The sequence below is a fragment of the Manis pentadactyla genome, chromosome 17 (assembly GCF_030020395.1).
Source record: "Manis pentadactyla isolate mManPen7 chromosome 17, mManPen7.hap1, whole genome shotgun sequence".
Taxonomy (NCBI): Eukaryota; Metazoa; Chordata; class Mammalia; order Pholidota; family Manidae; genus Manis; species Manis pentadactyla.
Window position 1 is genome coordinate 36,604,234 of NC_080035.1, and position 27,361 is coordinate 36,631,594.

A 27,361-nucleotide genomic window follows, 5' to 3' on the forward strand; every position below is an offset into this window, starting at 1 on the left:
CCGCGGGCCGGGCGGGCAGCGCGGGAGCCGGAGCGCGGCCCGGGCCCCAGCCTCCCGGCGGACGGTGGCAACCCCCGGCCCAGCCAGTCTGACCACAAAGGCGGCTGCGGCCGGGAGCCCCGGGGCCGCAGGGGGGCGGACGGAAGCGGGAGGAGGCGGCCGCGGGGGCGGGGCGGGGCGATTCCGGGGAGGCGGCAGCCGCGCTGCGGCTGTCTGAAGCGCACACAGTCGTGGAGCTGGTTCGCACGCCGCCTCCCGCGCCCTGCCCGCCTGCCCGGGTTCTGGCGCACCTGGGGTCGGTTTCGGAAGTTTAGAGTGAGCCACGTCTTCACGCCCTTGCGGGATCGAAACTTTCCCAGCCCGCAGAGGGCAACAAAGGGCGGGCGCGCGGGCGTCTCGCAGCCGGAGCAGAGGCGCGGCGGCGGGGCGGGACCCCGGTTCCTTCGCGCACCCACCGCTTCTCTCTCCCGCTCTGACCCTAGTCCTGGAAGGGATGCAGGAGGCCGGGGCCGACTGCGCTGTAGCCTTCGCCGAGGCCCAGAGATGGGTGGAGGTGAGTGTCTTTACTCCTTTCCGCACAAGTTTGTGGCATCGGGGTTGGCCTCGCCACGGCGCGCTTCCAGGCTTCTCCCGGGACCTTCGAGACCGCGGGTTGGTTCGCGTCGGCTTCTGGGGCTTCTAATTTGTACAGCCCCCCAAAGCTTAGTGTTGTCCTTCCACTGCCATCTAGCTGGCTGCCCCAGAGCTCCTGTGCCAGGAAGAGTCGAGCGCTCTCCCCCCACCCCCCGGGGACCGCACATCCTGTGGACCAGTCACCCGGACGCCCTGGACGTCTCTCTGCCGGGCATAGCCGGTCCTGGGAACTCGGGGAGGCCAGCATTGGGGATCCCCGACACGTACCTGCACGGGCAGTGTATTGAGTGTGGGTTGCATGGCGGGGCGGGTGGAGGTGGTTAGACGCTTAAGACGCATCTGGGCAGATGCAGCATCCGGAGCCCGGGGGTGGGTGTCCAGGCTTGTACATATTCAAAGGCGGCATTGAGGAGACTAAGATGTCCTGGGGTCACTAACTGAAGGGTTGTTAGGTTCCCAGCTGGGCCTCAGGGGCCAGACCTCCATTCCTGTCTTTACCATTGAAAAGGAGATGGTCTCCTGGAGGTTTCTTCGGGAACGCCTTAGGGTTAGGGATTATCTTTAGAAGGTTAACATCAGGACTTCTAGCCGTTATTCGACCTGAAGAAAAAGATAACTTTTAAAATTATGGTAAAGAAGTCCTTGGAACAGATGTGAATCGGGAACAACCTTGTTAGGAAATTGTTGCCTCCTCCAGCATTGTCGTCATGTAAGGATTGGTTATTGGTACCACGTGCTGCCTTATTCAACGTATTTAAAAATTCAGATTACGTTTAAAGATTATGCAGTGGGGAAGGCAACATATTCAGGAGTCTCAAAACAAACATTGCTTAAATTAATTCATTTGTCCTTAAAGAAATAACTGTATGTATGTGGAAAAAGTAAAAAGAATAAACTTTCAGTGTTAACATTTCTTACACTAAATAAAGGAATGTGAAATATGAGTAGAATTTCCCACTAAACAGTGGTGGTGGAGTCTAAGAAATTGGTTTTGGTGTCCGTTTTAGACTGAAATGAGCTGGTCTCAAGGTGACTTAGCAAGGTGCAAGGGGAGGGCATGGGGAGGTTAGAAGAAAAAACAATGTATTTTGAATTGAAATGAGAGTGGAAAAATTCCAGCAATGTTGTTTAGAGAAATAACTTCCTTCTTTCATAAACTTTGAGAAGTCAAGGTTTCCAAAGGTAATTTTCCATTAGCAACGTTTGTTCTCCATAATTATAGAAAAGAAGTTAAACCTGCCTTTTTGTGTTTGTTGGGGATGGAAGGAGGGGGAAGGGAAGAAATATGGGGACTTTTTTTTGTCATATATGACTCCAATGTGGAGGTTGTATCTGCATGCTTTGTATTTGCTTCAGGAAAAAATCTATGAATATGAATGATTTCACACTTTTTTTTTTAGTTGACAGGTCTTTGAAATCTAAAATCACTTGTATCTTCCTCATAATTCTGTAGGATTTCTGTGGGAAATTTGTATGTAATAAACGGGGGAAGTGTGTCTGAGAAAGATATCATAGCGCATGGTAAATGTGCTCATATTCCCACTCTCATCCTGCCCCATCTAAAAGTGATTTTCATAAATGATTTGGCAATGTTGTAAAGTGTTTTGCTCATCTTTAGTAGTGAGCCAAATCTTTCTAAAGGCTTTACCATATCATTTTAGTATACTAATAATATAATCATATCAATTCCATCAGTTATATATAACCATATTGAATTGATGCTAATTTGCATTTTCACATATAATTTTGATATACTCTGGGCATTTGAAATGACAGCAATGTGTTCACTGTTAGGTTTATTTTATTCCTCCAGTTACTGCCCAATTTTATCTGTCTCCTTAGCTTTGCCTTTACAACCAAAGCACATATTTTAAAATATTGTTCTTCCCAAAAGAAACAGGATGAATGACTCTCTCATTGCCACAGTCTCTTAACTTTGAGAACCCCTAATTTAAAGATAAAATATTGATTCCAAAGTATATTTTGTAAAGTATTTTGGAAAGCTAGGAAGATTATACTGTAAATCTTTTTCCTGCTGCTAATATTCTTGCTCCATGTTCCCTATCATTAATTTTCTCTACATATATTGAAGTGTGAGTCATTTGTACACATACATATATGTATACAAATACACATATATAAACATACATGTATTATATAATATTATACTCTGCTACCCGACTTTTAGCTGTAACTTTGACTAACCCAAGGTCAAGAAACTCCAAGAATGTCGTAAAACTTTGAATGATGGTCAGTGACCATGCCAGTATGTCCTTGTCATTTTCATTTTCCTTCTGTGATTTTAAATAGCTAATATATTATTCCCACAACTGAAGTTAAAGTTTTATTCATTTTATTTTTGGAATAGGAAGAAAAAGGGTGAGGTGAGGGCTAGTTAGTGGTTGTTATTCTGCCAATTATCAGGATTTTATGGCTCCTTTTACTTACTTCAAATTGTACTTAGATACTTACGAGTATGTATATACTACTTCTGGTTACTTTAATATTTTCAATTCAAAGCAAATGTAGGAATGTAGCCCTGTAAGGTTATTCAGCATAATGATACTGGATTATTTTCTGGTTGGAAATGTTGTTTGGGATATTAATAATGTAGCAGAGTTGGTTTATGATTAAATGTTGGTTTAAAACTGAGTAATGCAATAGCTTGAAGGCAAAGGTGAAGAGGAAGCTTGATTCTAGCAAGATCATGAAGTGGGTGATGAAAATACGCTGCCCAGACCCTCTAATTCTAGTTCTTTTCTGCAGCACCTTCTAATTTTCTGTGCCTAATAATTGTTTCTCTCTGTCTGTTTCGGGTAATTGAAAAGCCTTGTAGTAAACACACAAAATACCAATTATACTGAAAACTGGGTATGGCACCCATTGTATTAGTTGGCCACCAGTTTCCAGTCTGAGTTAATATTGTTATCTAGATTGAGGTTAAAATGCAATAGTAATTTCTATGGGTGAAGCAGAGCAAGCTAACTTAATTCACCACCTTCCCTCTCACCTGTGCTTCCTGCTATCTCTGGCTTCAGTTTTTTTAGTATATCACTAACACCCTATAGAAGGACTTGAGGATGCCAGCTTGAGCTCATTGCCAAGCCCAGCACCAAAATAGGAGTCCTTCCGCAGTTACTTTCCAATTGGTCTGTTTCCTCACTTGCTCCAAGTTCTTTCTAAGTGGTTTCCCTGTCTCTGTGGTCTGGTCTGAAACAGTTTATGTGGGGTACAGTTGTCCTCAGAGCATACCAGCATTCTCCGTTGACTAAATGAAGATCTTATGGATTTGTGCTGTTGCTTTTCAAATGTCTGTAGAGTGACACAAACATTCATTTGAAAATGTTACTGAATTCATAAAAGCATGCTTGATAATTATGTATAATTTCAATTAGGTGTTAAATCTGAAAATACAATGGTGGCCAAAATTTATTAAAAATGTTAAAGGTTGGAAAGCAATTCTTATATTGGCTGTTGCAGCAAAATATTATTTTTTAAAAATACGAACATGTTTTTATTAATTCCTTGTTTTCTGAGGAGTAGTGAAAAGATTTTAAGTCCACAATCCTTGCATTATGCTGTGAAGCAGAGCATTCACAGCCCTTTACAAGGTCATCCCTGCCTATATATCTATCTTTATTTTGGGGTCATTTTTCTCTGTAACAATTTACATTATTGTTAGCAGATAGCATTGAGATTGCCAGATAGCATTAAGATTAAGAGCACTGCTTTGTATATTACACACCCAGTATTTATCTCTCCTATAACTGGAAGTTTGTCCCTTTTGGTCAACTTGCTGTAATTCAATTGTATGGAAGATCCTGTAATTTTAGTCCTTTTCTACAGCACTTTAATCCTGCCATATGGTATATTTGCAAGTGGCTAAGAGAGCAGTTCCTAAAAAGTTCTCATCACAAGGGAAAAAAATTTTTTTGGTAACTATATGAGAAGATGGATGTTAACTTACTTGGTAAGCATTTTGCAGTCTATGTGAAGTCTTACGCAGTATACCTTAAACTTACACAGAGCTGTATGTCAATTACATCTGACCAAAAGTGAAAGACAAAGGTTGGGGGGAGGCACAGTTTTGGAATCAAACCATTATTCAGGTACTGGCCCTGCTACTTAAATCCCACAGGTTCAGTTTTCTTTGAAACTCCCATGGTGATTGTGCCAGTTACAGGAGATGCTGACTGTAAATCGGTTAGTCTCCTAATCACTACACATGTTTCTCATGCACAGGAAGCTATTTTCTCACCTCCAGACTGTTGTGCACAGAACAAATTCTTTATTCCTTGTTTACCTAATACCCATTACTGCTCTTCATTCCTCCATACTGGGGCTAAATCTGCATTATGTGGAGCCTTTCTGAACTAGCAAACTGCCACCCTCCCCCGATTCTCTCCTCTCCTCCATTGCTCCTGTCGATCTCCCTTCTTGCACCCTGTGGTATAATTCTATCCATTTCCCCATAGTTGACTGAGCTGCTTGAGGGCACGAACAATGTCTTATGCTTGAGGATTTGGCTTGGTACCTGGTAAATGATTGTCGAGTGAAAGTCTGTATAATCTTCAGGCTGTATTTAAAAATAGGGTTTTAATGACTAGAACTCATTTCTTCTCCCAGTGGAAACTTGCTTCAGTGTTAGAGTTGAATTTGTTGCTTGGGCAGCAGTGTGGGACCAGTTGTAAGATATGCCTTCATCTGGGTGCCACGGTGTACTTCTTATTTACTCAGCATTTCCTCCTCTGCTCCAGCCCTATTCCTGGGTCACGTCACTTTACTCTTGCTGTCTAATGGTTTCCCTCCGGAGGACTTCTAGTCAGTCATTTTGTTATCCAAAAACTGCCTATCATGTCCCTGCTCTATACTAGGCACTTGTCCCACTTATTGATTCAAATGTTGAATTCTTAGCCTCTTTCTTAGACCTCCAGAACATGCCCCACAGGGAGCAGGCATGCAAACAAAACCAACAGCGCTGCCCCATAATTGCTGTAATGGAAGCCTGCACAATGCATAGTGATGACCTTTAGGAGGCAGCCTGAGTCGTGAGTCAGGCCGAGTCACAGAGGAGACAGCCATTAAGTGAAGGCTGCAGTGAGGCTAACCCATTCACCCACTGGCCTGGGACATTGTGGCTTTATAACTTGTGAGATCTTCAAGTTGCATACAGCACTACTTTCAGGAGTTGTTCAGAGTGGTTTGCTTTTATGCAGATAATGTTTGCATGCAGCGAAATGCACAGATTTTAAGTAGATTTGTCAAATGTATATACCTGTGTAAACACCCCAGTAGAGGTACGTAATGTTATCACTCATTTTGTTCCTCCCAGAAGGACATGTCAGTCTCCACCCTCTTCCTGGCAATCACTAGAGCATTATAGATTTTTTCAGTGTACTTTTGATCAACAAAGAAATGTCTCGATGTCAATCTGTTCCTTTTTTCCTTGTGCAGCATTTTATTGTTTATGGAACACAGAGTCTTTTTTTGGAAAATAAGAAAGGATCCTAGGGCAGAAGGGATGGCAAGAGATGAGGGTGTTCACAAAATCCTCTTGGGAAGGAATGGGTTTACACAAGTAGGAGCAAGGGTGGGGATGCAGTTAGAATAGCCACGTGTGTAAACACATATGTCATGGTATTTTCCAAGCACCTGGGAAGATCCCAGCACAGTGTCAGTCGTTGTGGTCCTTCCCATGCACTGATGCACTAAAAGCTAGAAATAAACCTCTTTGAGAGGAGGGGAAATAAAGAGAAGTTGTACCTTTAATAAAATGGAATGTTCTGAAACCAGTTAGAGAAGTAGGCTCACTTAATCAAAGGGAATGAGTAACTTTTTGTTCTTGATACACAGCACCAGGTTACCCTCTGAAAGCTTTGTGCTAATTTGCAACCGGGACAGGGGTTGAGTGTCCCTGCTTCTCCACATTCTGGCCATAACTGGAAATTGCCATTTGCATTTTCCCTCTGAATAAATAGATGAAAAATGCATGTTGTTTTCCTTTTTCTCAGATCATTCACGATGATAAAACATATACCTAACAGATGATGCATTGGGTTTCCTCCCGTGAGGAAGGGTGAAGCTGAAACAAGGTGGGGGTTCTGTCTTCTCTAAATGAGCTCATGAAAGGCTCAGAGACCCCTAGCCTCAGGCTGCAGGTCTCCAAGATCATGGGCATGGTAGGGCCATTAAGGACGTGTCTCCTGAGTTGCCTTGTTTTTCTTTTGGTTGTTTAGAGATAGACCCTTTGCATTCTCAACAAAATTAAAAGATGAAGAATGGAACACTGGTCCATTCTGAGGAAGTGGGTCACACCTTGATGTTTATTCAGCCATTTATAAAGCACCGAAATCCTCAAAGCTTGGATTTGGGCTGAGAGAGGAGCAATGTCCTGAGTGTGAGGCAGGGAGTGCTAGTTCATTCATTCTGTCTGGTTCTTCCATGCAGTATTGTAGTGTGCTCGCTGTTGGTCTGGATCCCAAGAGTTCTTTGGCTGTAAGGACTGCTGTTGATATTGATTGTCTCTTTTTACCTCCTCCTTTCTTTTAAAACTGCTTCTCAATGTAATGCATTTGAGCTATAGAAAAGCAATAGTTTTGAGAATATTAGTTAAGAAAAACAAAGCATTACACCTGACACATTGTATGTCAGCCATATTTCAACTACAACAACAACAACAAAATCAACAAATATGCCCTACCCTTTTAGTCTGGAGAAAATAGACTTTTTAGGTGAACTGTTTCATCAGTTAGCATCTGCAGCTTGAGCTGTGTTGTTGTTCTTGTACCCTATAGTCCCTGACAGAAAGTTATCAAATGCTTGTTGAAGGAATGAATGTTTTGTGTCCAATCAACAGGTTAGCTTATTTAATTAATGTTGGCAGATCTGCTTAAGCCTGTTAACTGTCAAAAATGTATTTGAGCCTGAGGAAATGATAAAATACATGTGCCTGTGCTAAAGGGAAACCTCTTTACTTTCTTAAGGTAATTATTGGGTGTGTTTCTTTAAAACACTTTTGATGTACTCAGAGCTCTTAATAAGGATAATAGCTGTCATATATGCATGACTTTGAGAACAAAGGTTTAATATAATCTGCCACTTTTGCTCTAAAAAGATGGGCATTAGCAAATTTTACAGATGAATCACAACACAGCCCCATAAACAGCCTTTCCAGAGACTGTAAAATCCTCCCTGATAGGGTGCCGGAAAACTATTCTAATTCCTGGGTACAGGATGTTCAGTTTGGTGCTTGAGTGCATTCAGATGGTGGTGCACAGCAGTAGACATTCGCTCTGTCTTTCAGTACAATGGGTATTGTTGTAGGAGAGAGGTTATGTGCGTTCAGAAGGCAGAACTGGTAATAACTAATTGATTGGTTTTAGTGAGACTTGGGCTCCACTATTTTAAAGACCCTTCTATAAATAAAGAGATGTTCTACACTAGAAATGGGCTGCCTTGAATAGCGAGTTATCTACTAGTGAAGGTTTTACAAGAGAAGGTAACTGACGATTAAAGCAACTAGTATTCTTTTCTACCTTATGCAAGACATGTGACAAGTGCATTATACTAGCAAACCCTTACAATGCAGGACTATTATTACCCGAAGGTGTTTTATCTTTTTTTTTTAATGAAGAAAAGGAAGGGTGAGAGGTAAAATAATTTGCTCAAAGAAATACTAAAACTAGTGAGTGGTGGCTGGGTGTTTGACCCAGGTAGTTTGATTCTACAGCCTGTCCTCTTAATCACTACACTCTGCTGCCTCAGAGTGACCCTGGCCAGTAAATTGTGGTACAGGATTTATAAATCAGGAATAGGATGAGCTATCATTGCACCTAAAGCTATAAGATTAGCTATTTTTGATTTGTGACAAATTCTACATACGAGAATAGTTTCTATCTTGTAATGTTAATGCCTGGAAAGTGCATGATGGTCAAATATTACATAAACTACAGAATTGCTGATGGACAATCTCGAACAGTTGCAGACCTTAGATTTATTTGTTCTAGTATATCTGAGTGGATTAGTGCTCAATAAACCATTTAATGTGTTAACAAAAGGGAAGAATTTTTAAATGATGGAATTTATACTTTGAGCTAGAGTATGAGATAAATTACATGTAACTAGTTTATATAAGACAAATTATAAAAATATAAATTTCTTCTCTTATTTGACTTACAGTTCAGTAGTCCGTGGCATACCAAAAATTGTACAGACTGTTATTATACAGTGCTTTGAAATATATGGCATATTTTTGATGAGAATGCTTTCTAGTTACTGTTTTGGACATGTAAATACTGAAGCAAAGATCATGATCAAAGATTCTGCTGCCTTGACTAGATTGAAATTTAGTATCTGAGCTGGAAGGAAATATCTGAAATATTTTGTTCTACCACCATTTCATAATTTTCAAGGCAGGGCAGTTATTGCCAACCTCAGTATAAACTTTGATTCTGGAGTTCTTTCTCATTAGACTTCAAAGTCTTTCATTCTACCTGAGGAAAGAGAAAATAAGCAAACATTTTGCCTTTACTCTTTGAGTGTTGTACAGCTGATTTGGAACTTAACCAATTGTCCAAAGAAAATGTTGTCAATCTATCAATGTCAGACATAGTTGGTCATACCTTCTTTCTTGAAACACATCCTTCAATCGCCCTCTGGATTTTTCTCCCACTTTACTTGATGTTTCTGATTTGCCTTTGCTGACTCCTCCTACTTACCTTTGATTAGTAAATATTAGTGTTCCCAGTGTTTTGTTTTCTTTGTCTGTAATCTCCCTAGCAGATACTGTCAAATCCATAGCTTTAGATGCTTTCTGTATGTTGACTCCTATATTATTCCTGACCCTCATGGTGACTGTTACCTCTAGACTTATGTATATCTATCTGTCCATCCACTCAGTATTTCCAATTGTAGGTCAAATAGGCACAGCACACTTTGTTCAAAACAAAGCTCTTAGTTTCTCCCCTTCCCTACTTTCTCTCTACTTATCCCCCACAATGTTTATCTTAGTAAATGTCACCACTATTCACCGTTTTGCTCAGGTCTGAACTTCTGAACTTTGAAGTCATTACTGACTGTTGTTTTAATCACACTCCACATCTAGTCTGTCAAGAAATCCAATTGGCTTTATATTCAGATATATCCAGATCAGACCACTTCTTGCCACATCCACCATCATTTTGCTGCTTCCAAAGTAGCAGCCAGATTCCTCTTTAAAAATCTAAACCAGAGGTTATACATCCAGCCCTACCCTCTCCACCTCGCAATGGCTATCCACTACATTCAGAATGAAATCTGAGTTTCAAACCATGGTTTGTAGAGCCACATATAATCCGTTCCTTGGTTGCCATCTCATCTCTGCCTCCACTCTTCATCTTGCTTACCATGCTCCAGTTATATTGATTCTTGCTATTCCTTAAATGTGCTAAGTTATTTATTTTAGAACCTTTGCATTGCTGTTCCTTCTGCATGAATAGATTTCTATCACTTTTTCAGATCTCTGCTTAAATGATACCACCTGCCCCAACCCCCATAAAATAATCCCCTTGTCACTGCATGCTCTTTATGTCATAGCTCTTATCACTTGCTTTTGCATGATTTTCTTCCTTTTTTTTTTTATTTGTCTGTTACTCCATCTAGAATTTAAGTGCCTTATGTGAAAGGGCTTACTTTGTTTTCAAGCCTTGAATAGATGTTCAGTTCTATTGAGTGCTATGTATTTAGTAGGCACTCAATTAATATTTGTTGTATAAACAAATGAATGAAGGAACAAAGGTCTTTTAATTCTTTATATTTGATATCTTTTTAACTCTGTGATATAGTTAACTTTCTACCTGTGCTTCACACAACAAGACAACCTAGCTTGGCTTTATTAGTTTGTTTGTTTTTGTCTTCTTCAGGTTCAGTTCTAGACTGAGCAAGTTCAAAACAAGTTTTTAAAAAAGTAAGTTTAAACCATGAGAGATTAAACTTTATTCAGCCAATTATAAAGATGCCCAAAGGTAAGCAAGTATCATAAGATAATAAACATCCCAGAAACTTTGAAGATGAGCTTTCTTAGGTGAATACCCTGTGCTGGGGACAATACATTATCATAAAACTCTGGGCTATTAGTCATGAAAAAGATCTCAGCTCACTAATTAGTGCCCTCCAGTTTGAGCATTGACTGTACCCAGGTACCAAGTGGATACAGAGAAGCAGAAAATACTTTACCCTATTTAGAAATAGAATAAAATAAAAAAAAATTGAAAACAGAACATTTCTTCTTTCTGCTTCAGTTCAAACATCAGAGGCCTAAGTCCTGTACTTTATACCAGTATATTTTCAGAATCATTCTGAAATGGCACATGAAATTGAAGAGGATGTCCAGGCAAAAGGGAAGGATGCAAACTGACTTTCTCTTAACTTTTTTTTTTTTTTTTATTATTCCTCCTAGCTGTCATATGAATTGATACTGTTCTTTTTATAATTTTTTTTTTATAGATGAGAAAAGGTTCAGAGAAGTTTCCTTCCCAATACTATTCCTCCCCAGTACTGATACTGATAGAACAAGTATTTAAAGTAAGGTTTTTCTAACCGAAAAACTCAAGCTGTCAACCACTTCTTTCACCTTACTCTGCTTCTCTCCCGCTTCTATAATCGTACCTGCTCTTTTGGCATGTGCACACCCTGTTGTCATTAGCTATTCCAGGTGCCTGCCTCTGTCTTTCTCATTTTTTCTTACTTCACGATTGGAGCTAAGTTAAAAAGCATAGGAAAGTGCTTAGACTTAATATAAATATACTGTACATTTGCACTAAGATGCAAATAACTTCTGTTGCTGGGATGTGATGGTCTTAGAAGCAGCGTGTGTGTGGTGAGGAAGGAGATGGTGAGGGCACCTGCCCTGGTCGTTCTTTTTGGGGCTTGTCCTGACATGGAGGAGATGCTCATAGGGCAATGTGGGAATAAGTGGACATGTTGGACAGCAAATATGCAGGGAGTTTGAGGATAGAAAAATTATTTAGAAGCTATTTGAGAAGGTGTTTCTTGAGCTGGACCAGAAAGACGATGGAGGTGGGTGGGTGGAGGTGGTGCCAACATGAGCAAGGACCCACTGGGTTGTCCTTTTGGCAAGGCAGTGAAGCTATAGTCTACTTAAGTGTGGAGGTGCTTATTGGAAGGTAGAATTATAAGACCAAATTATGGATAAAGAATTTGAATTTTTTGTTTATATGCCACATCACATGATATTGAAACTCATGGGATAGAATGGATCAATGGGGCTGGCAGGCTGGGTTGGGGGCAAACCATTTCGCATAGAGGATCGAGAACTGAGCCTTTGGAAGGGTCTTCTGTTAAAGAGGACAGGGAGAAGAAAGGGAGGTTGTGGTTAAAAAGATAGGCAGGAAACCAGGCATGTTAGGAATCCTAAGGAAGCATTGGTTCCTTGAAAGAGAAAGGAAAGAGACAGTGTTCAGAACTAGAAGTGATCAAGGGAAAAGAAAATGGGAACAAGGCCATTGAATCTGGCAAGAGAACAATCTCTCACCTGCTGAAAGTACAGCTTTGGAGTGACGGTGTGGGAGCCAAGTGATGCTGGAAAGTCTTGGTGTGGGGCAGGCTCACCATGAGGGAAGAGGTAGGAAAAGCTACGAAGAAATCAACATTGTCTCAAACAAGTTGTTTATTTGTGATAACAGAACTATCCCATAACCCCTGTTTGCATTGTTTGGTATATTAGAGATACAAACCCTTCATATTTAAGGGAAGTATGCCTGAAGACCACAGGTCTGGAGGAATCATTGTGGTCTGCCGTATGAAGTACTGAAGTTGAAGGATACGACTCTATTTCAGAAACCTGAGATCTTGGTGTGCTAAAGATCGTCTGGAAGTCACTTTAGTCTTCTGAATTTATTTCCGCTTTCCTAAACAGGGAAAATGTCTGTCCTGTCCCCAGGGTATTTTGCTTACAATGATTTGATGAAGATATTTTGTTTTTACTTTTGAGAATAATTGTATCTTAATAGTTTTGATTTGGTGACTCTAAGAAGCTTAAAGTCACATTAATCTGAAAACAGACAGGAAGTAAAACACTTCTAACTTTTACATATGGGCATAGAATAGTCGCCATGGAAGTGTGCATTTTGGCCTGTTGTTCTTTGTTTCTTTTCTGTGTTCTAGGATGTGTGTGGTGGCCAGGGTAGCAGGTGCAGAGTAATACTGCATAGCCTGCACATGGCTGCACATCCAAGAGTAAAATGTGTGACTGTGGACAAGACACAGCATCCCCAAGCCTAAATTCACACAACTATAAAATGCAATTGCAAGGTGGTGTTAAGACTGAGAAAAAAGAATGTGCAATATTTCTGTTAAATGCCCATATTTTTATTATGACTATATTTGAATCTGTATATAATCTGAAAATAGATGATGAAATGATAACTGGTTTTGATTCTTCCTAGAATGGCTAATTTTAACGGTATGTGTGTGGCTCCCACAATGCACTTAGATAACGTGCTATTTATTCTAATCTCTGATTTGTAAGTATGGCTTTCTATTGTCTGTTTTATATTTGTCTTAAGCTCATATAAAAATCCTTTCATCTGTGAGAGAGGGAGGTTCAAATTCACAAATGCCTTCCGAGTAATGAATTTCTGTTCTCGATGGTACTTCTGTCATCTTCTCTCTAGGAATCCTCATGCTCGTTTTAGCACTTCTTTGCTATTGATACTTTCCTATCAAAAAACCTATAATATAAATCCAAGGCTGGTCGACTTGTCTTTTAAGTCAAAGGAGGAGAATTCTGTCTTTATTGTGCTGTTAAAAGCACTGCCATATGTTCGTCTACTTGACTGCTGCTTACATTTAGCTATGATCTCTTTGAAGTTTCAGATTAGACAGTAGGGTATGTAGATTGCATGTATTAAGTTTCTTCTTTTCATGTAAATTGCTTTTTCAAGTCTCTGTACCTTACTGTTACCTCAATCATTCTTTGTTCTTTATGCATCTTTTTTATCCTGTAAATTATGTTTGGTATAAGTGTCTCTGAGTCATCTGATTAGTTTTTCTGGAAGAAACAATTGTTAAGATCTTTCCAAGAAGGACTCTTTCTGATGTCTTACCTAATGAACCTAATGAGCTATTTTAGAAAAGAGAAACTTTTATAGTTTCCATGAAGAAAGGAAATACATTTTTAGGTGTTTTATTCCAAGGATAAAGTTTATACAACTGTCTGTTTTTAAGCCAGTTTGCAAACATTTTTAGACTTGGAAAATGCCTGTGAGTCCCAAAAGATAGTAACTTGCCAAATAGCTGGTACTTCTGAAATCTGGTCTTAGTTCTGGTAAAAGAATGTGGTTGACAGCCACACTGCAATTTACAATAATCCTTTTTGTGTAAGGAAAGGAATCTACTTGGCTTAATAAATTCCAGATGAGTTTCTGGCTCCTTGATTATTACTAAAGTCATTTAAAATTCAGGTTTCATCATTCAGTTTCATTATTAAAACCCTCCGTGCTCCTAATGGTCAATGTGATGTTAAAATTCTCTGCAAAACAAAAATACTTTGGGAGGAAATTGCATTTTGGGTGGGTTATTTTGGGGCACAAGCTTATAATGTGACTGTGCTTCAGCATTTGGCATGATCTAGTACTAAAAAGTGTCAAGCCCCTGCTTGTGGCTAGCCAGGTCATACAGAGATCAAGTCGAAGCCCTGTAAGCTTCTGCTAGTGCCACAGAGAACTTTCTTGGAAGCCCATATCAGTATTTCTACATACTTTTCATTGGTCACCTTTATCTGCATGGGAGTCTGAAAAGTGTTTTTAGCTGAACACATGACTTCTTCCAACAATAAGGGGGTTCCATTACTGGGGAAGAAGAGGTTGATGATATTGGGTTGACAATGAAGTTTCTGCCACACTTATTTTCTGATTGTTCCTTTCTGGTAGCATTTTGCTTTGCTTTGGTTACAATCTAGTGTCTTAGCACTCTAAGGCTATTAGAGTGTTTTTTTTTCCTTACTCCCTATGTTGTCTGTTTCTTCCAAACGCCTTTTCTGTTTTTCTTTTTCCCTTTTGGCTTTGGTCTTTTTTATGTTGGAAAATTTTTTAAGCCTCTGATGGTTATTGTCCAGCTGTTCTCTAGATTTTCTACCAATGTCTGTGCATTGAACCGCGTTCCCTACTACCCTTCCTCCCTGAAGGACCTGTTGTCTCTGGATTCTGAATCTTTTCTGGGGGAACTTGCCTCCTGTGCATGTCCTGAGGTTGAAATTTCCTCCACTTTGCTCAGTTACCACTCCATCTGCTTTTCATCTTCCAAAAGTTTGCTCAAAGTTTTCTTCTATTAATATAAGTACTGTATGATTTCTCAAAACAAAACAAACAAAACAGAAATAGACTTGTGAATACAGAGAACAACTGGTGGTTGCCAGATGGGAGGTGGGTGAAAGGGATAAAGAGGTACAAACTTACAGTTTTAAAATAAATAAGCTACAGGGATGAAAAGTATAGCATAGGGAATATAATAATATTGTGCTATCTTTGTATGGTGACAGTAACTACATTTCTTGTTGTGAGCACTACATTTATTATGTATATAATTATCAAATCATTATGTTGTACACCTGAAACCAATATAATATCAACTATACTTCGATAAAAAAAATTTTCTTCCATTTTGTCTACAGATTCACTTTGTTCTTGCAGGTTAATGCTTTAGATTTCTGTGCTGTCATTTTGGTGGGGTTTTGGGAAGCAATGGAGAGAAATGTGTAACCAATTCATTGTGTTTAAACAGAAGTCCAGCATATATATATATATATATATAAATATATATATATATAAATGAATGAATAAATGTTTTGATGGGCATCACAGAGTAAAAGAGTGGAAAAACATGTATTAAATGAAGATAATTATTGCTGAGCCAAATTTCTCACAAATAAATGTCCCCTTATTTAACTGCTTAGAAAAAAATTCTACCTTACTGTAAATTGAATCAGAAAGGCTTATATACACTTTAAATACATATCTGGTAAAGAGGCAAAATATAAATCACAAGGGGATAGTGAATGCAGGACAAGCAGAAAATGAACTGAAGAAAGATAAGCTGAAGCCTTAGGTGAGGTCCACCTTCTACTGTGTGTTCCATTATCTGTGCTAGTAATGGGTCACAAACATAATCTTTCTAGCAGTCAATTCAGAGGCAGAGCCATGGTGCATGTGTCTCTTTTGCAGCCCATTCACCTGGAGGACAGAGTGTGTGGTGGGGAATGAACAGTGCCTAACATATAGTAGATATTCAGTAGACGAGAGTTGCTTTTCCTAACTCTCTGAAAAATCTTGTCCCTTTAAGGAAATAAAAGGAGTTAACATATGTTGGGCACCTATATTGTAGTCACTTCAAACAGCTCCATTCTGCAGAAAAAACTGAAGAGCAGCTCCTGGCTTTGGTCCTGCTGTTTTCTGAGACATCACAGATTGCTTCCAGCCATACTCCTTCTGTGAATGTTTCTGTAAATGAGAATGGCACTTCACTGATTATAATCAATTGTCTGTCTTTGCTATAAGCTTTCTTTTTTTCTTAGTTACTGAAGATTTAATATTGTATTTTTCCCAGTTTTGTTGAGCTATAATTAATGTATAACCAGATATGAAAGTGTACAACACAATGATTTGATACATGTATGTGTTGTGAAATATATTACCACAGCAAGTTAACTAACATGCATCACCTTGCATAATTACACAAAATTTTTTTCTTGTAATTAGAACTTTTAAGATCTACTTTCTTAGCAGCTTTCTCATATACAATACAGTATTGTTAACTGTACTGTACATATGCTTCAAGCTTCTTGAGAGGAGGTGCCAAACCCCCAGGACCAGCCAAGCATAGTGCCTGGAGCCTTGACAATGGTTCAGTAGAAATTTTTTGAAAGAAAAAATGTTGAAATAATTCAGTGTTTTGCATTTAATACTGGTATAATAAATTCCTACTGAATGAGACCTGAGACTTAGTGACTCAGGCACTTAGCTTCTGGAGGGAATAAATGCTGAGTAAGAGCGTGAAGGCCCTCACTACAACTGGAGGCAGTCTGTAATGGCTCTGGTGTTTTGTGACTAATGGGAGAACATTCCAAGTCTCCAATGACAGAGTCCAATAAACAGTTTTCTGTTACTCTGGTGAATTTAGATCTACGATTCCGGCATCATTAGTCGATAGATAGTTGACAGCTTGACATTAGGAATATTAGATGCTTATATCACTCAAATATACTTAGGTAAGATTGAGCTAATCAGCCAGTGCATATTGATCTTAATTCTGTGTAGTTACCATTTCCCATCTTTTTCACATCTCCTTTTGTTTGCATTTAGTTTTCCCACAGCTCTCCCCAGAGTCTTTTCATGATTTCCTGGTCTTTGTAGTCTTGCTCTGTGGTTAGTGTTCCTTTGAGGGCTCTGATCTTGGTAGTGCTGATGTCTCAGTTCCTGGGCTGATTATTTAAGCTCATGGGTTTTATATATTTTTGGCTAAAAAGGATTTTTTTTTTGTATTGATTGGGAATTTCCTGAAGTGCTTATTTTTTGGCTCAAGTTGTCGCCTGTTTCCCCTGGGGAACTAATTTATTAGGAATTGGGAAGTTTTTTGTTCTTTCTTTGGCTGCTGGACCCCTGCAGGTATGTGGTTTTCTTTGCCTCCTCATTGCAGCTCAGGTCCAGCTTCCAGGCTACCTGTGTGTGGAGGCTTGGTGGTTTCTGGCCACGTGATGGGCAATGACTCTGAGGTGGGTCCTTGTTCTATCTTGAGAGATGAGCAGGAATCTTCTCTGCTCCTTGATTTCTTATGCTCTTTTAACTTTGTGTGGAGGGGACCCATCCCTACCTGCTCTCATCCTGGGGGCCGTGGAAACTGATACGATTGTTCCCATAGGGATCCAATTCTGTCTGGGGTCACCTCTCCCTGGAAGCCATTGTGTCAGAGCCTTCTCTCCTGCTAAAGGGGAGAAAGTCCTGCAAACAGCTCTCTTTTACTCTTTGGAAGCCCAGTAACTTGCCTGGAACCTGAGGAACTGTATGGCTTAGATTTGAATTTGAGAGAGGAAGGAAGGCTGCATTAAATATAATACCACCTCCTGGTATATGTAAAAATGTTTTAGGCTTTCTATAGATGTACTATTAATAGTTCTGTTTTGGCCAATTAATCCAGCAAAACAGAATGGTTATTCACCTTTAAAGTGTGTTTAAGAAATTTTTCAACTTCAGCATTTTTTAATGCAGAAAGATGTTTTTACATTTCAAAACCTAGACTGTAACATTATCTTTTAAATTATGACTCTGGAATAAATGCAGACACATTTTGTGTATCAAGGGGTTGTCATAGTTATGGTTTCTGAGATACCATGTTTACCCTGTGGTTAGTAGACTATAGAACGTTTATGGTTAGAGCCAACGGAGAGAAATCCTAGCCAACAAGTTGTTTGGATGTGAAATGTGTGGTTCTTGAAAAGGTCACCTAAGTTCTGATGGCTGTGAAAAGCTTAGCTCAGGACTGGCACACTGGCAGTGTGAGGACTCTCCTGAGTCAACTGTCCAAGGATAAGCCAGGCAACCCTCTTTAATATTAGACCACTCTATGTGAATTTTGAACCATAATGATAGTGTGATTCCTTTGGAGTACTGGTTCACAACTTGGGGTGATTCTGTTCCCCAGGTGATGTTTGCGGATGTCTGGGGACATTTTTGCTTGTCACAACTGGGACACAGGGTGCCACTGACTTGTAGTGGGGAGAAGCCAGGGATGCTGCTGACAGTCCTGCAGTGCACAGCTCAACCCCCATATCAAAGGTTTATCTGGCTCCAAATGATGGCAGTGTGGAAGATCAGCAATCCTGTTTACACTTTTCCCCAAAATATTTTTTAGCACAATGTAATTAAGAAATATACTTAGTACTTAGTACTTGGGAAGTACAACACTTAGTACTAGGAAGCTATACTCAGCTGTTGCTTTGCTTATTTCTTTCCTGAGAGGGCTGTGTGTTCAGAAATTCTAGTTGGTGCAACATTATCAAATGTTGAGCAGCACATACAGTTCACTGTGAGCAGCATGATGTTCTGGATGCTGTTGGGGGAACAAATGAAGAGGGTATAGGCTACACTAAAGATTAATAAAGTGAGTCAGCAGCATGGTGAATCTGAAAGATAAAATACAGTTTAAAATAGTATATCTATCTAGAAACAGTCTCCAAGAGTCAAAGTAAAGAGTGATGCACTGTCACATTTAGAATCCTGCTTGGTTTTTGTTTTGTTTTGTTTTTTAAGCTATAAACTTAGCCCATGAACAATCACCCAGCAGTTCTCCTCAGCAGGTTAATATGGATTGTTAGGAGAGGGAAACTCATGGATTGGTGATACATATATTGTACCAAAGAAATATGTGAAGGAGATTTGATATGATTGTTTCAAGTAACTCATCTATCCCCTTTGTTTGAGGAAAAACAAATGTGTTACCACATGTCCCCTGATGATTTCAAATAGTATTGGCAGGCAGGGATAATTTTATTTAAAAAAGTAAAAATGACACCCAGTTCGTTGAAGCTCATCATTGTTTGGGGATAGAAATCATTACCAAAGTTTTTTTTTTTGTTATCATTAATCTACAATTACATGAAGAACATTATGTTTACTAGGCTCCCCCCTTCACCAAATCCCCCCCACAAACCCCATTACAGTCACTGTCTATCAGCATAGTAAGATGCTATAGAATCACTACTTGTCTTCTCTGTGTTGCACAGCCCTCCCCATGCCCCCCCTACATTATACATGCTAATTGTAATGCCCCCTTTCTTTTTTCCCACCCTTATCCCTCCCTTCCCACCCATCTTCCCCAGTCCCTTTCCCTTTGGTAACTGTTAGTCCATTCTTGGGTTATGTGAGTCTGCTGCTGTTTTGTTCCTTCAGTTTTTCTTTGTTCTTATACTCCACAGATGAGTGAAATCATTTGGTACTTTCCTTACCAAAGTTTTTGTCACCTACAAATGATCTTAATTATTAAGTATAATTTAAAAATATGCTTTCGTGAGCTTCAGGTGTTCCTTAATTTTTTTCATGTTCACTGTATTTTGTTCTTTTAGTACATTTTTCTGTCCTTCTGTTTTGGACCTCAGGTCTAGCAAGTGGAATTAATGACACTTCTTAGCTCAGGGTATGTGATCATGGTACACTAGAGCCCTTTTTCCAAGTCCTTTTTCCACAAAGACAACCATTCTGATATGCTTGTCTGGTCCATAGGCTTCTGTGTTCTTATAAAATAGATGGTGGTTTGTGTGTGTGTGTGTATGTATGTGTTCTTCATTTATATATTTTTAGATTCCATTATATTTCTTTTTTCAGTGAGCCTTGTTTTTGAAGATTTAACCATGTATTCAGTGTTGTGATAAACATCCTTAAACTTACTAGCCTGTGTACTGGTGTGTGCTCAGGAATGAGCTTGCTGGACCATGGGATGTATGCATTTATTCTCACCATTAGCTGCTAGCAGATTGCCTCCAGGAGGCTCCCACAGCTACACATTTGCTAGCACTGAATGTTTCTCTTTTCTTATCTCCTGTCCACACTGTTAAGGGGTGAATTGTGTCCCCCCAGTGTAACCTTTTTTGGAAATTGAGTCTTCACAATGGTAATCAAGTTAAAATGAGCTCATTAGTTGAACTCTAATCCTACATGATTGGTAACCTTTGAAAGATGGTAAATTTGGACAGAGAGACAAAGACAAGCACAGAGGGAAGACAGCCATGTGAAGATGGAGGATGGAGTGGTGTGTCTGTGAGCCATGGATGTCAAAGCTTGCCAGCAAACCACCAGGACCTAGGAAGAGGCAAGGAAGGACCCTTTCCCTGAAGATTTCAGACTTCCAGACTTCAGAACTCTGAAACTGCAAATCTCTGTTCTAAGCTGCTCAGTTTGTGGTACTTTATTATAGCAGCTCTAGCAAACTAATACACTCACTATCACTGATATTATCCAATTTAGTAATGTTTGCCCATCTCATGGTGTGAAGTGGTATTTCGTGTGTGTGTGTGTGTGTGTGTGTGTGTGTGTGTATTTGGGTGACACCAGCTGTCAATTTGATGATCCAGCAAAAAAACACCTGAAGCATAGTTCTAAAAGTCTTGGACTGCAGATTGAAGAAGAATTCTAACCCACACAGTAAATCAGATTCTCCTGAAGGATGACACAGTGACCGTCAAAGACTGTGTAATTCTGTATAAATATGCATGTCTCTGATTAAAGGGAAGGTTGAGCAGCTCTCAATGGAGCTTATCTGAGGCCTTCCCTGATCATTCTTGGTTTTGGTGTCCTTTCTTGAACATAAATTCTTTACTTTGATGTCATATTCATCCATTCTTGTTTTATGGTTAAGAATTTTGTGGTTCCTTATGCCATAAAGATATTCTTCTATATATCTTTCTGATACCTTTGTAATTTTACATTCATATTGGAGCAGCTAATCGCTTGGATTTATGTTTGTCCATCATTTGAAATAGTCAGCAACCTTTCCCAGCACTTTTACTTTCCTCCAATTTCTGAGTAATCTATTCCTTCATTCTTTTCTGTTCCCTTGAACATTTACCAAGGTCCATATAAACACAAATTGTGTTTTCCAGCTCTCTATTATGTGTCTTCTTGCTGGGGCTGCACCATTATCTCTATTTTGTATTGACTTTGAGCTAGATCATGTAGTGGGTGGTTGGAATTAGTTGGAATCTCTTCTTTCTGGAGTTTTTCAAAATTGATTTAGCTATTTGTAAACTTGTATTTTTCTACATAAACTTTGGAATTAGTTTATAGTTTAGAGAGTTCTTCAAATAATCCAGGTAGTATTTGATTGAAATTGCTTGAATTTCTAGATCAATGTGAGGGAGAATTGGCATATTTACAGTGTTTTATCCCATCTGCTCACAGGGTATATTTGTTTTTTAAGTCTTCTTTAATATGCTTTAAAAATTAGGGATGAAGTTCTTATGTAACAGGTTAAATCTATGAACTTCACAGTTTTGCTGCTGCTATGAATGGTATCTTATTTAATGTTGTCCCCTAATTTAATGGTTAGTGTAGAAAAATGCTACTAAGAAGCTTATCTTCAATTTGGGACCTCAACTCTCATTAGTTCTAAGGGTTTCCTGACTTCTCTGTAGATCATCAAATCATCTCCCAGTAGTGACATCTTTATTTCTTTCCTTTCAGGGCATCAGAATGTTGGTCAGGATCTGCAGCATTATGTGGCATCTTTGACTTGTTCCTATTTTATATAATATAATAGGTTTCTCTTTTCTACTATTCTACTCTTTGCTATAGCTGTGGATATACACTATTAAAAAACTCAACTTATGGGCACCTTCTTTTATTCTTGGCCTTGAGGATATCATAATCAGATGTTGAATTTCATCATATAAATTTTTGGTGGCTTTTAAAGGTGTGAGTTTTTTTTTCTCTAATCCATTTATGTGGTGAAATATTCCTGACAGATGTTATAACATTAAGCTATCCTTGTTTTCTTGGAATAAACCCTTTGTGGTGATGATCTTTACAAATACTCTGTTAGCTTTTGCTACTTGATATTTTTCTTAGATTTTTCTCACATTCTTAAAGGAGACTCTTTTTTTCATCTTCATGTTTCTCATAGTACTGTATTTATAAGGTAGGTGACTGCAAAATCTGATGAGATGCATTAAATTAAATATTGTCAGTTACTGATTTTAGAAAAGGCAGCTTCTTGACGTAGGACAGCCAAAATAAAATTCACATGTATGAAAATGCTTTGTAAACTGCTAAAGTTGACCTGAACTTCTCTGTGTGTTAGTTTTCTTATTGCAAAATTGCTTGATGGGGTTTGCAAGGATGAGATGAGTCAAGTAAAAAGCTGTTTCAATGAAGGAAGACAGAAGATGTGGACACCAAAAGTAAAGTAAAGGAGCAAATTTCAGAAAAGGTAACCAAGAAATTGTGAGAGTGCACAAAGGAACAGACAGTGACTAGTAACCACACAGGACTTCCAACCACTGCCACCTGCTTCTAGTTTCTCTTCCTCTTCTTGCTGGCAGAATACAGGAGGCATGAGAAATGCTGCTTCACATACCATCACATTCAGAATTCATATGCACTTAAAGCAAGTTTTCCCTACCTCCTATGCTTTATTTTAAATTTATTTATATTTTAACAGCTTTTTTGAGATGTAATTTACATCCCATACACCTTGTGCTTTATTAAAGATTAAGCAGCTTCCCCAACCTATGCTGTCCTAAGGTTACTTTTACAGTTGAACAATCTTTTTTTTTTCCTCCACACAGGTGTGCTAGAAAATTGTAAGTTAAAAATATTTTATATGTGGAATTTATAGTTTACCTGCCATTTTGAATTTTCTTCTTTTGTTTGTAAAGTTCATTTTTGCTTGCCATTTTAATGTTAAGTAAAAAGTGACACAGTTTAAGTGAATGGCTACTCACACCTGACCTTCACTCACCCTGAATCATGGCTTAAACTTAATTTCTTAATGTTGCAAAAGTTCTTCTGTATGGTACTCATGGAATTTTTGAAACTGGTTATTTAACAAGTACTCTACTTTTCAGCTGCTTTTTTGCTTTCATATTTATCTTTATATTCTTGGAGTATTAGACCATTGTGAACACCAGCAAGGAGATGATGATTAATCCTTGAAAGAAGACTGTGGGAGCAAAGATGCTGGTTTAATGCCCCAGGTTCATCTCTCTCATATTGCTGCTAGTGCTTTTGAGCTTATAAAGTACTTTCTTGTGTGTTCTCATCTGATTCTTCTAGAACCCCTCTCCGTTAGGAATGGTAGATAAGGTTCCCGTTTTACAGACAAGAAAACTGAAACCCACTTAAGGGAGTTTCGTACGGTTTCCAAATGGTGGTTCTGAGGGCTCTGATTTTAATCCTAATACTATATTTATGGGTTAAGTTTATTTTCCTTTGGGTTATTCTAGTTGTTAATTAAAAGTAGAAAAAAAAAGGTTTTTCATAGTCAGTTTTAGCTCTGTGAGTATTTATTGATTTTCAGGTATATGCCTAGGAGGAAGAAGAAGTTATTCCCGTGAGGAAACCAGCTGGCTTGGGCCGGTAAAACCAAGCCATGACTCTGTTCACAAAGGAGGGGGACTTCTTATTAATTCCCTTTAATTACTCCACCACCCTTTTCATTTCTTTTGGAAGTTTTCTGACTTTGACTAATGCTGAGTTTAAAGGAACACTTGTAGCATCCTCTGGCTTAACGATGTCTTTAAGTGACCAACCTATCAAGTTTTTCATTTGCATTTGATGCTGATGGTATTTGAAATGACCAAGTTGTGTAGGGAAAAACAGCATTGATTACTAGTGAGCTTTGAAATGCCCTTCATGACTGTGTGTATAGTTAACTTGATCATAGCACAGTAAGTTTGTTTTACTTGCTAAATGAGACTTGTTATCTAAGGGTTTTCTCTGAGATATTTACATTTTAAATTCAGATTTGTGAAAGATTTGGTCAGACATTTTTCAAAGTTCATACATTATTTTTATTTTCTATGTCACATGTTTTTAAATTAAGTATGATTTTAAGTACAGTTTTAAATTAAAATTCTGGGGTTTTGAATTAAAATTCTGGCGTATGTTTTGAACTGTCAGTTTAAAAAATCTGAATTTTAAACAGTATACACAATAATACTGAAATTACTAAAATAAAATACTGACGTTTTTATTTATTTCCCCTGGTTAATGTTTTCGTGGGGCTAATCCTGCCAGTATCAGCATGGTTGGGGTCAAATGCTAATTGTAGGATAAAATGTGTTTCGATTTACCTTTAAATTTCTTTAAGCTAATCATTTACCAAATATTATCCTGAGGGACACAGGGTAAAGATGTTGCATACTGAAAGGTGAAAACAACAAAAATAACTGGGACAACAAAAAATTCTTCTTCCTGAGGTTTAATGAAAAAAATGTGATATAAAATGTATTAGTATTTTAATTATTGCCATGTCTAAATAAAATCTTTTAAGTTTTTTTTTCAAAATCCTGTGATGCATCAGTACTAATGGTAAACAGTGGTATAGTTTAGTTTGGAGCCCATTTCTTTATGTCAAATGTTTAAGATACAAAACATTTCTGTATCACTTCTCATAAAATTAGAAAAATTTATGTGAACAGGATTTTTTTATATAAAATGTCTGCATGATACATCTGGAATCCAATAACAGTTGATTTTAATTTAGATAACTTCTGGTCCTTCAAATGATCTTTCTAAGGCAGCAGTGTCTTTGTAAAGCAACAATAGATATTAGTGTTTCTGCTCACAATTTTTTGGGAAATACTTGTTTCACGGTTGAGGTTGATAGCTGAAAAAATATTATTTCTGATTAAAAAAGAATTGATGTGCCTCATTTATGCTTAGTTATTATGAAAATGTAAATGGAATTTATGACGTTCAGTTCTTACCCAATTAGGCATGCTGATAGAGTTAAAATAAGTTTATCTACTTTGAAAATATATCTGTTTGTTAGGGTTGACAATTTTCTAGACATTCTTTTTAGCTAGTTTCATTCTAGAAATTCCCTCGACACTCTTCTCTGTGCCAGGATTCTGTTTCAGTGCTGTTTTCTGTGGTATTTTCTCTCTACTCTCCAGAGAAAGATGAAGGTAAGAAGTCTGTCAGTAAATTCTTTATTTTTTTAAATTGAAGTATAGTTGATATACAATATTACATTGGTTTCAGCTATACAATATGATGGTTTGACATTTATCTGCATGATTAAATGCTAGTGTAGTTAATGTCAACATAGAAAGATGTTACAGAATTACTGACTATATTCTCTATGTTCTACTTTCATCCATGTGACTAATTTATATTATGATTGAGATTTTGTGCCACTTTATCCCCTTCACCTATATCACCCACTTAGCCCAACTGTTCCCCCATGGTAACCATTAGTCATTTCTTAGAGTCTATGAGTCTACTGCTGTTTATTCATTTTGTTTTGTTTTTAGATTCCACATATAAGTGAAATCACATGTTATTTGTCTTTCTCTGGCTTGTTTCACTTAGCATTATACCCTCTAGGTCCATTCATGTTGTTGCAAATGACAAGATTTCTTTTCCTTTCTTTATTAAAGAATCATTGATATACAGTCTTATGTTGGTTTCAAATATATAACACAGTGGTTCAACAGTTACCCATATTATTAAATCCTCACCCCCTCTAGTGCGGTTACTATCTATCAGATTAGTAAGATGTTACCGAATCATTGATTATTTTCTCCATGCTATACTACTGTACCCATGACTATCTTATATTGTGATTGTGAATTATTGTGCCCCTTTATCCCCTTCCACCTCCCCATCCCTGCTCCTACGCGTATCCCTTGCTACTCACTAGTCCCTTCTTGGTGTCTACAAGTCTACTGCTATTTTGTTCCTTCAGTTTTGCTTTGTTGTTGTACTCCACAAGTGAGTGAAATCATTTTGTACTTGTCTTTCTCTACCTGGCTTATTTCACTGAGCATATATACCTTCTAGCTCCATCAATGTTGTTGCAAATGGTAGGATTTGTTTTCTTCTTATGGCTGAAAAGGAGTCTATTGTGTATGTGTACCACATCTTCTTCATTCATCTATTGATAAACACTTAGGTTGTTTCCATATCTTGGCTATTGCAAATAGAAAAGTGATATACATAGGGGTATGTATGTCTTTTTGAATCATCAGGGATTTTTTTTTTTCTTCTGGTAAATTCCAGTAATTCCATTTCTGGGTCAAATGGTACTTCTATTTATAGTTTTTTGAGTAACCTCCATATTGCTTTCCATGGTGGTTGCACCAATTCCCACCAACAGCATAGGAGGGTTCCCATTTCTCTGCATTCGAGTCAGCATTTGTTATTTCTTGTCTTGGATAATGGCCACCCTAACCAGTGTGAGGTGATATCTCATTGTGGTTTTAATTTGCATTTCCCTAATGATTAGTGAGATGAGGCATCTTTTCATGTGGCCATTTTTATTTCTTCTTTGTAGGGGTGTCTAGGTCCTCTACCCATTTTTTTAATCAGGTTATTTGTTTTTTAGGTATTGAGGTGTATGAGTTCTTTATATATTTTGGGTGTCAACCCTTTATTAGGTGTGTTGTTTATGAGTATATTCTCCCATACTGTAGGATGCCTTTTGTTCTGCTGATGGTGTCCTTTGCTGTACAGGAGACTTTTAGTTTGATGTAGTCCCATTTGCTCATTTTTAACTTTTTTTTCTTTGTCTGAGGAGATGTGCTCAGGAAAAAATTACTTGTGCTTACATTCAAGAGATTTTTGCCTATGTTTTCTTCTATGAGTTTTATGGTTTCATGACTTATATTCAGGTACTAGATTCATTTCAAGTTTACTTTTATGTATGGGGATAGACAATAATCCAGTTTCATTCTCTTACATTTAGCTGTCCAGTTTTGACAATAACAGTTATTGAAGAGACTGTCATTTCCCCATTGTATGTCCATGGCTCCTTTTTCATATATTAATTGACCATATATGCTTGAGTTTATATCTGGGCTCTCTGTTCTGTTCCATTGATCTATAGATCTGTTCCTGTGCCAGAATCTAATTGTTTTGACTACTGTAGCTTTGTAGTAGAACTTGAAGTCAAGGAGCATGATCTTCCGTCTTTGTTCTTATTTTCTGGATTGCTTTGGCTATTTGGGGTCTTTTGTGGTTCC

The 27,361-nt window shown here is 38.3% G+C and overlaps 1 protein-coding gene across 2 annotated transcripts in view; it reads left to right on the forward strand.

The window, feature by feature from the left end:
- Nucleotides 1–290: 290 nt before the first annotated feature.
- The window catches only part of LMO7 (LIM domain 7), a 192,186-nt gene continuing 165,115 nt past the window's right edge, over nt 291–27,361 (forward strand). Inside the window, exon 1 of one of the 2 annotated variants that reach the window (XM_036893911.2) lies at nt 291–553. In XM_036893911.2, the coding sequence (XP_036749806.2) occupies nt 494–553 (60 nt within the window). In that variant the 5' untranslated portion in view covers nt 291–493. The remainder of the gene's footprint in view (nt 554–27,361) is intronic. The other variant, XM_036893917.2, reaches the window with a different exon arrangement.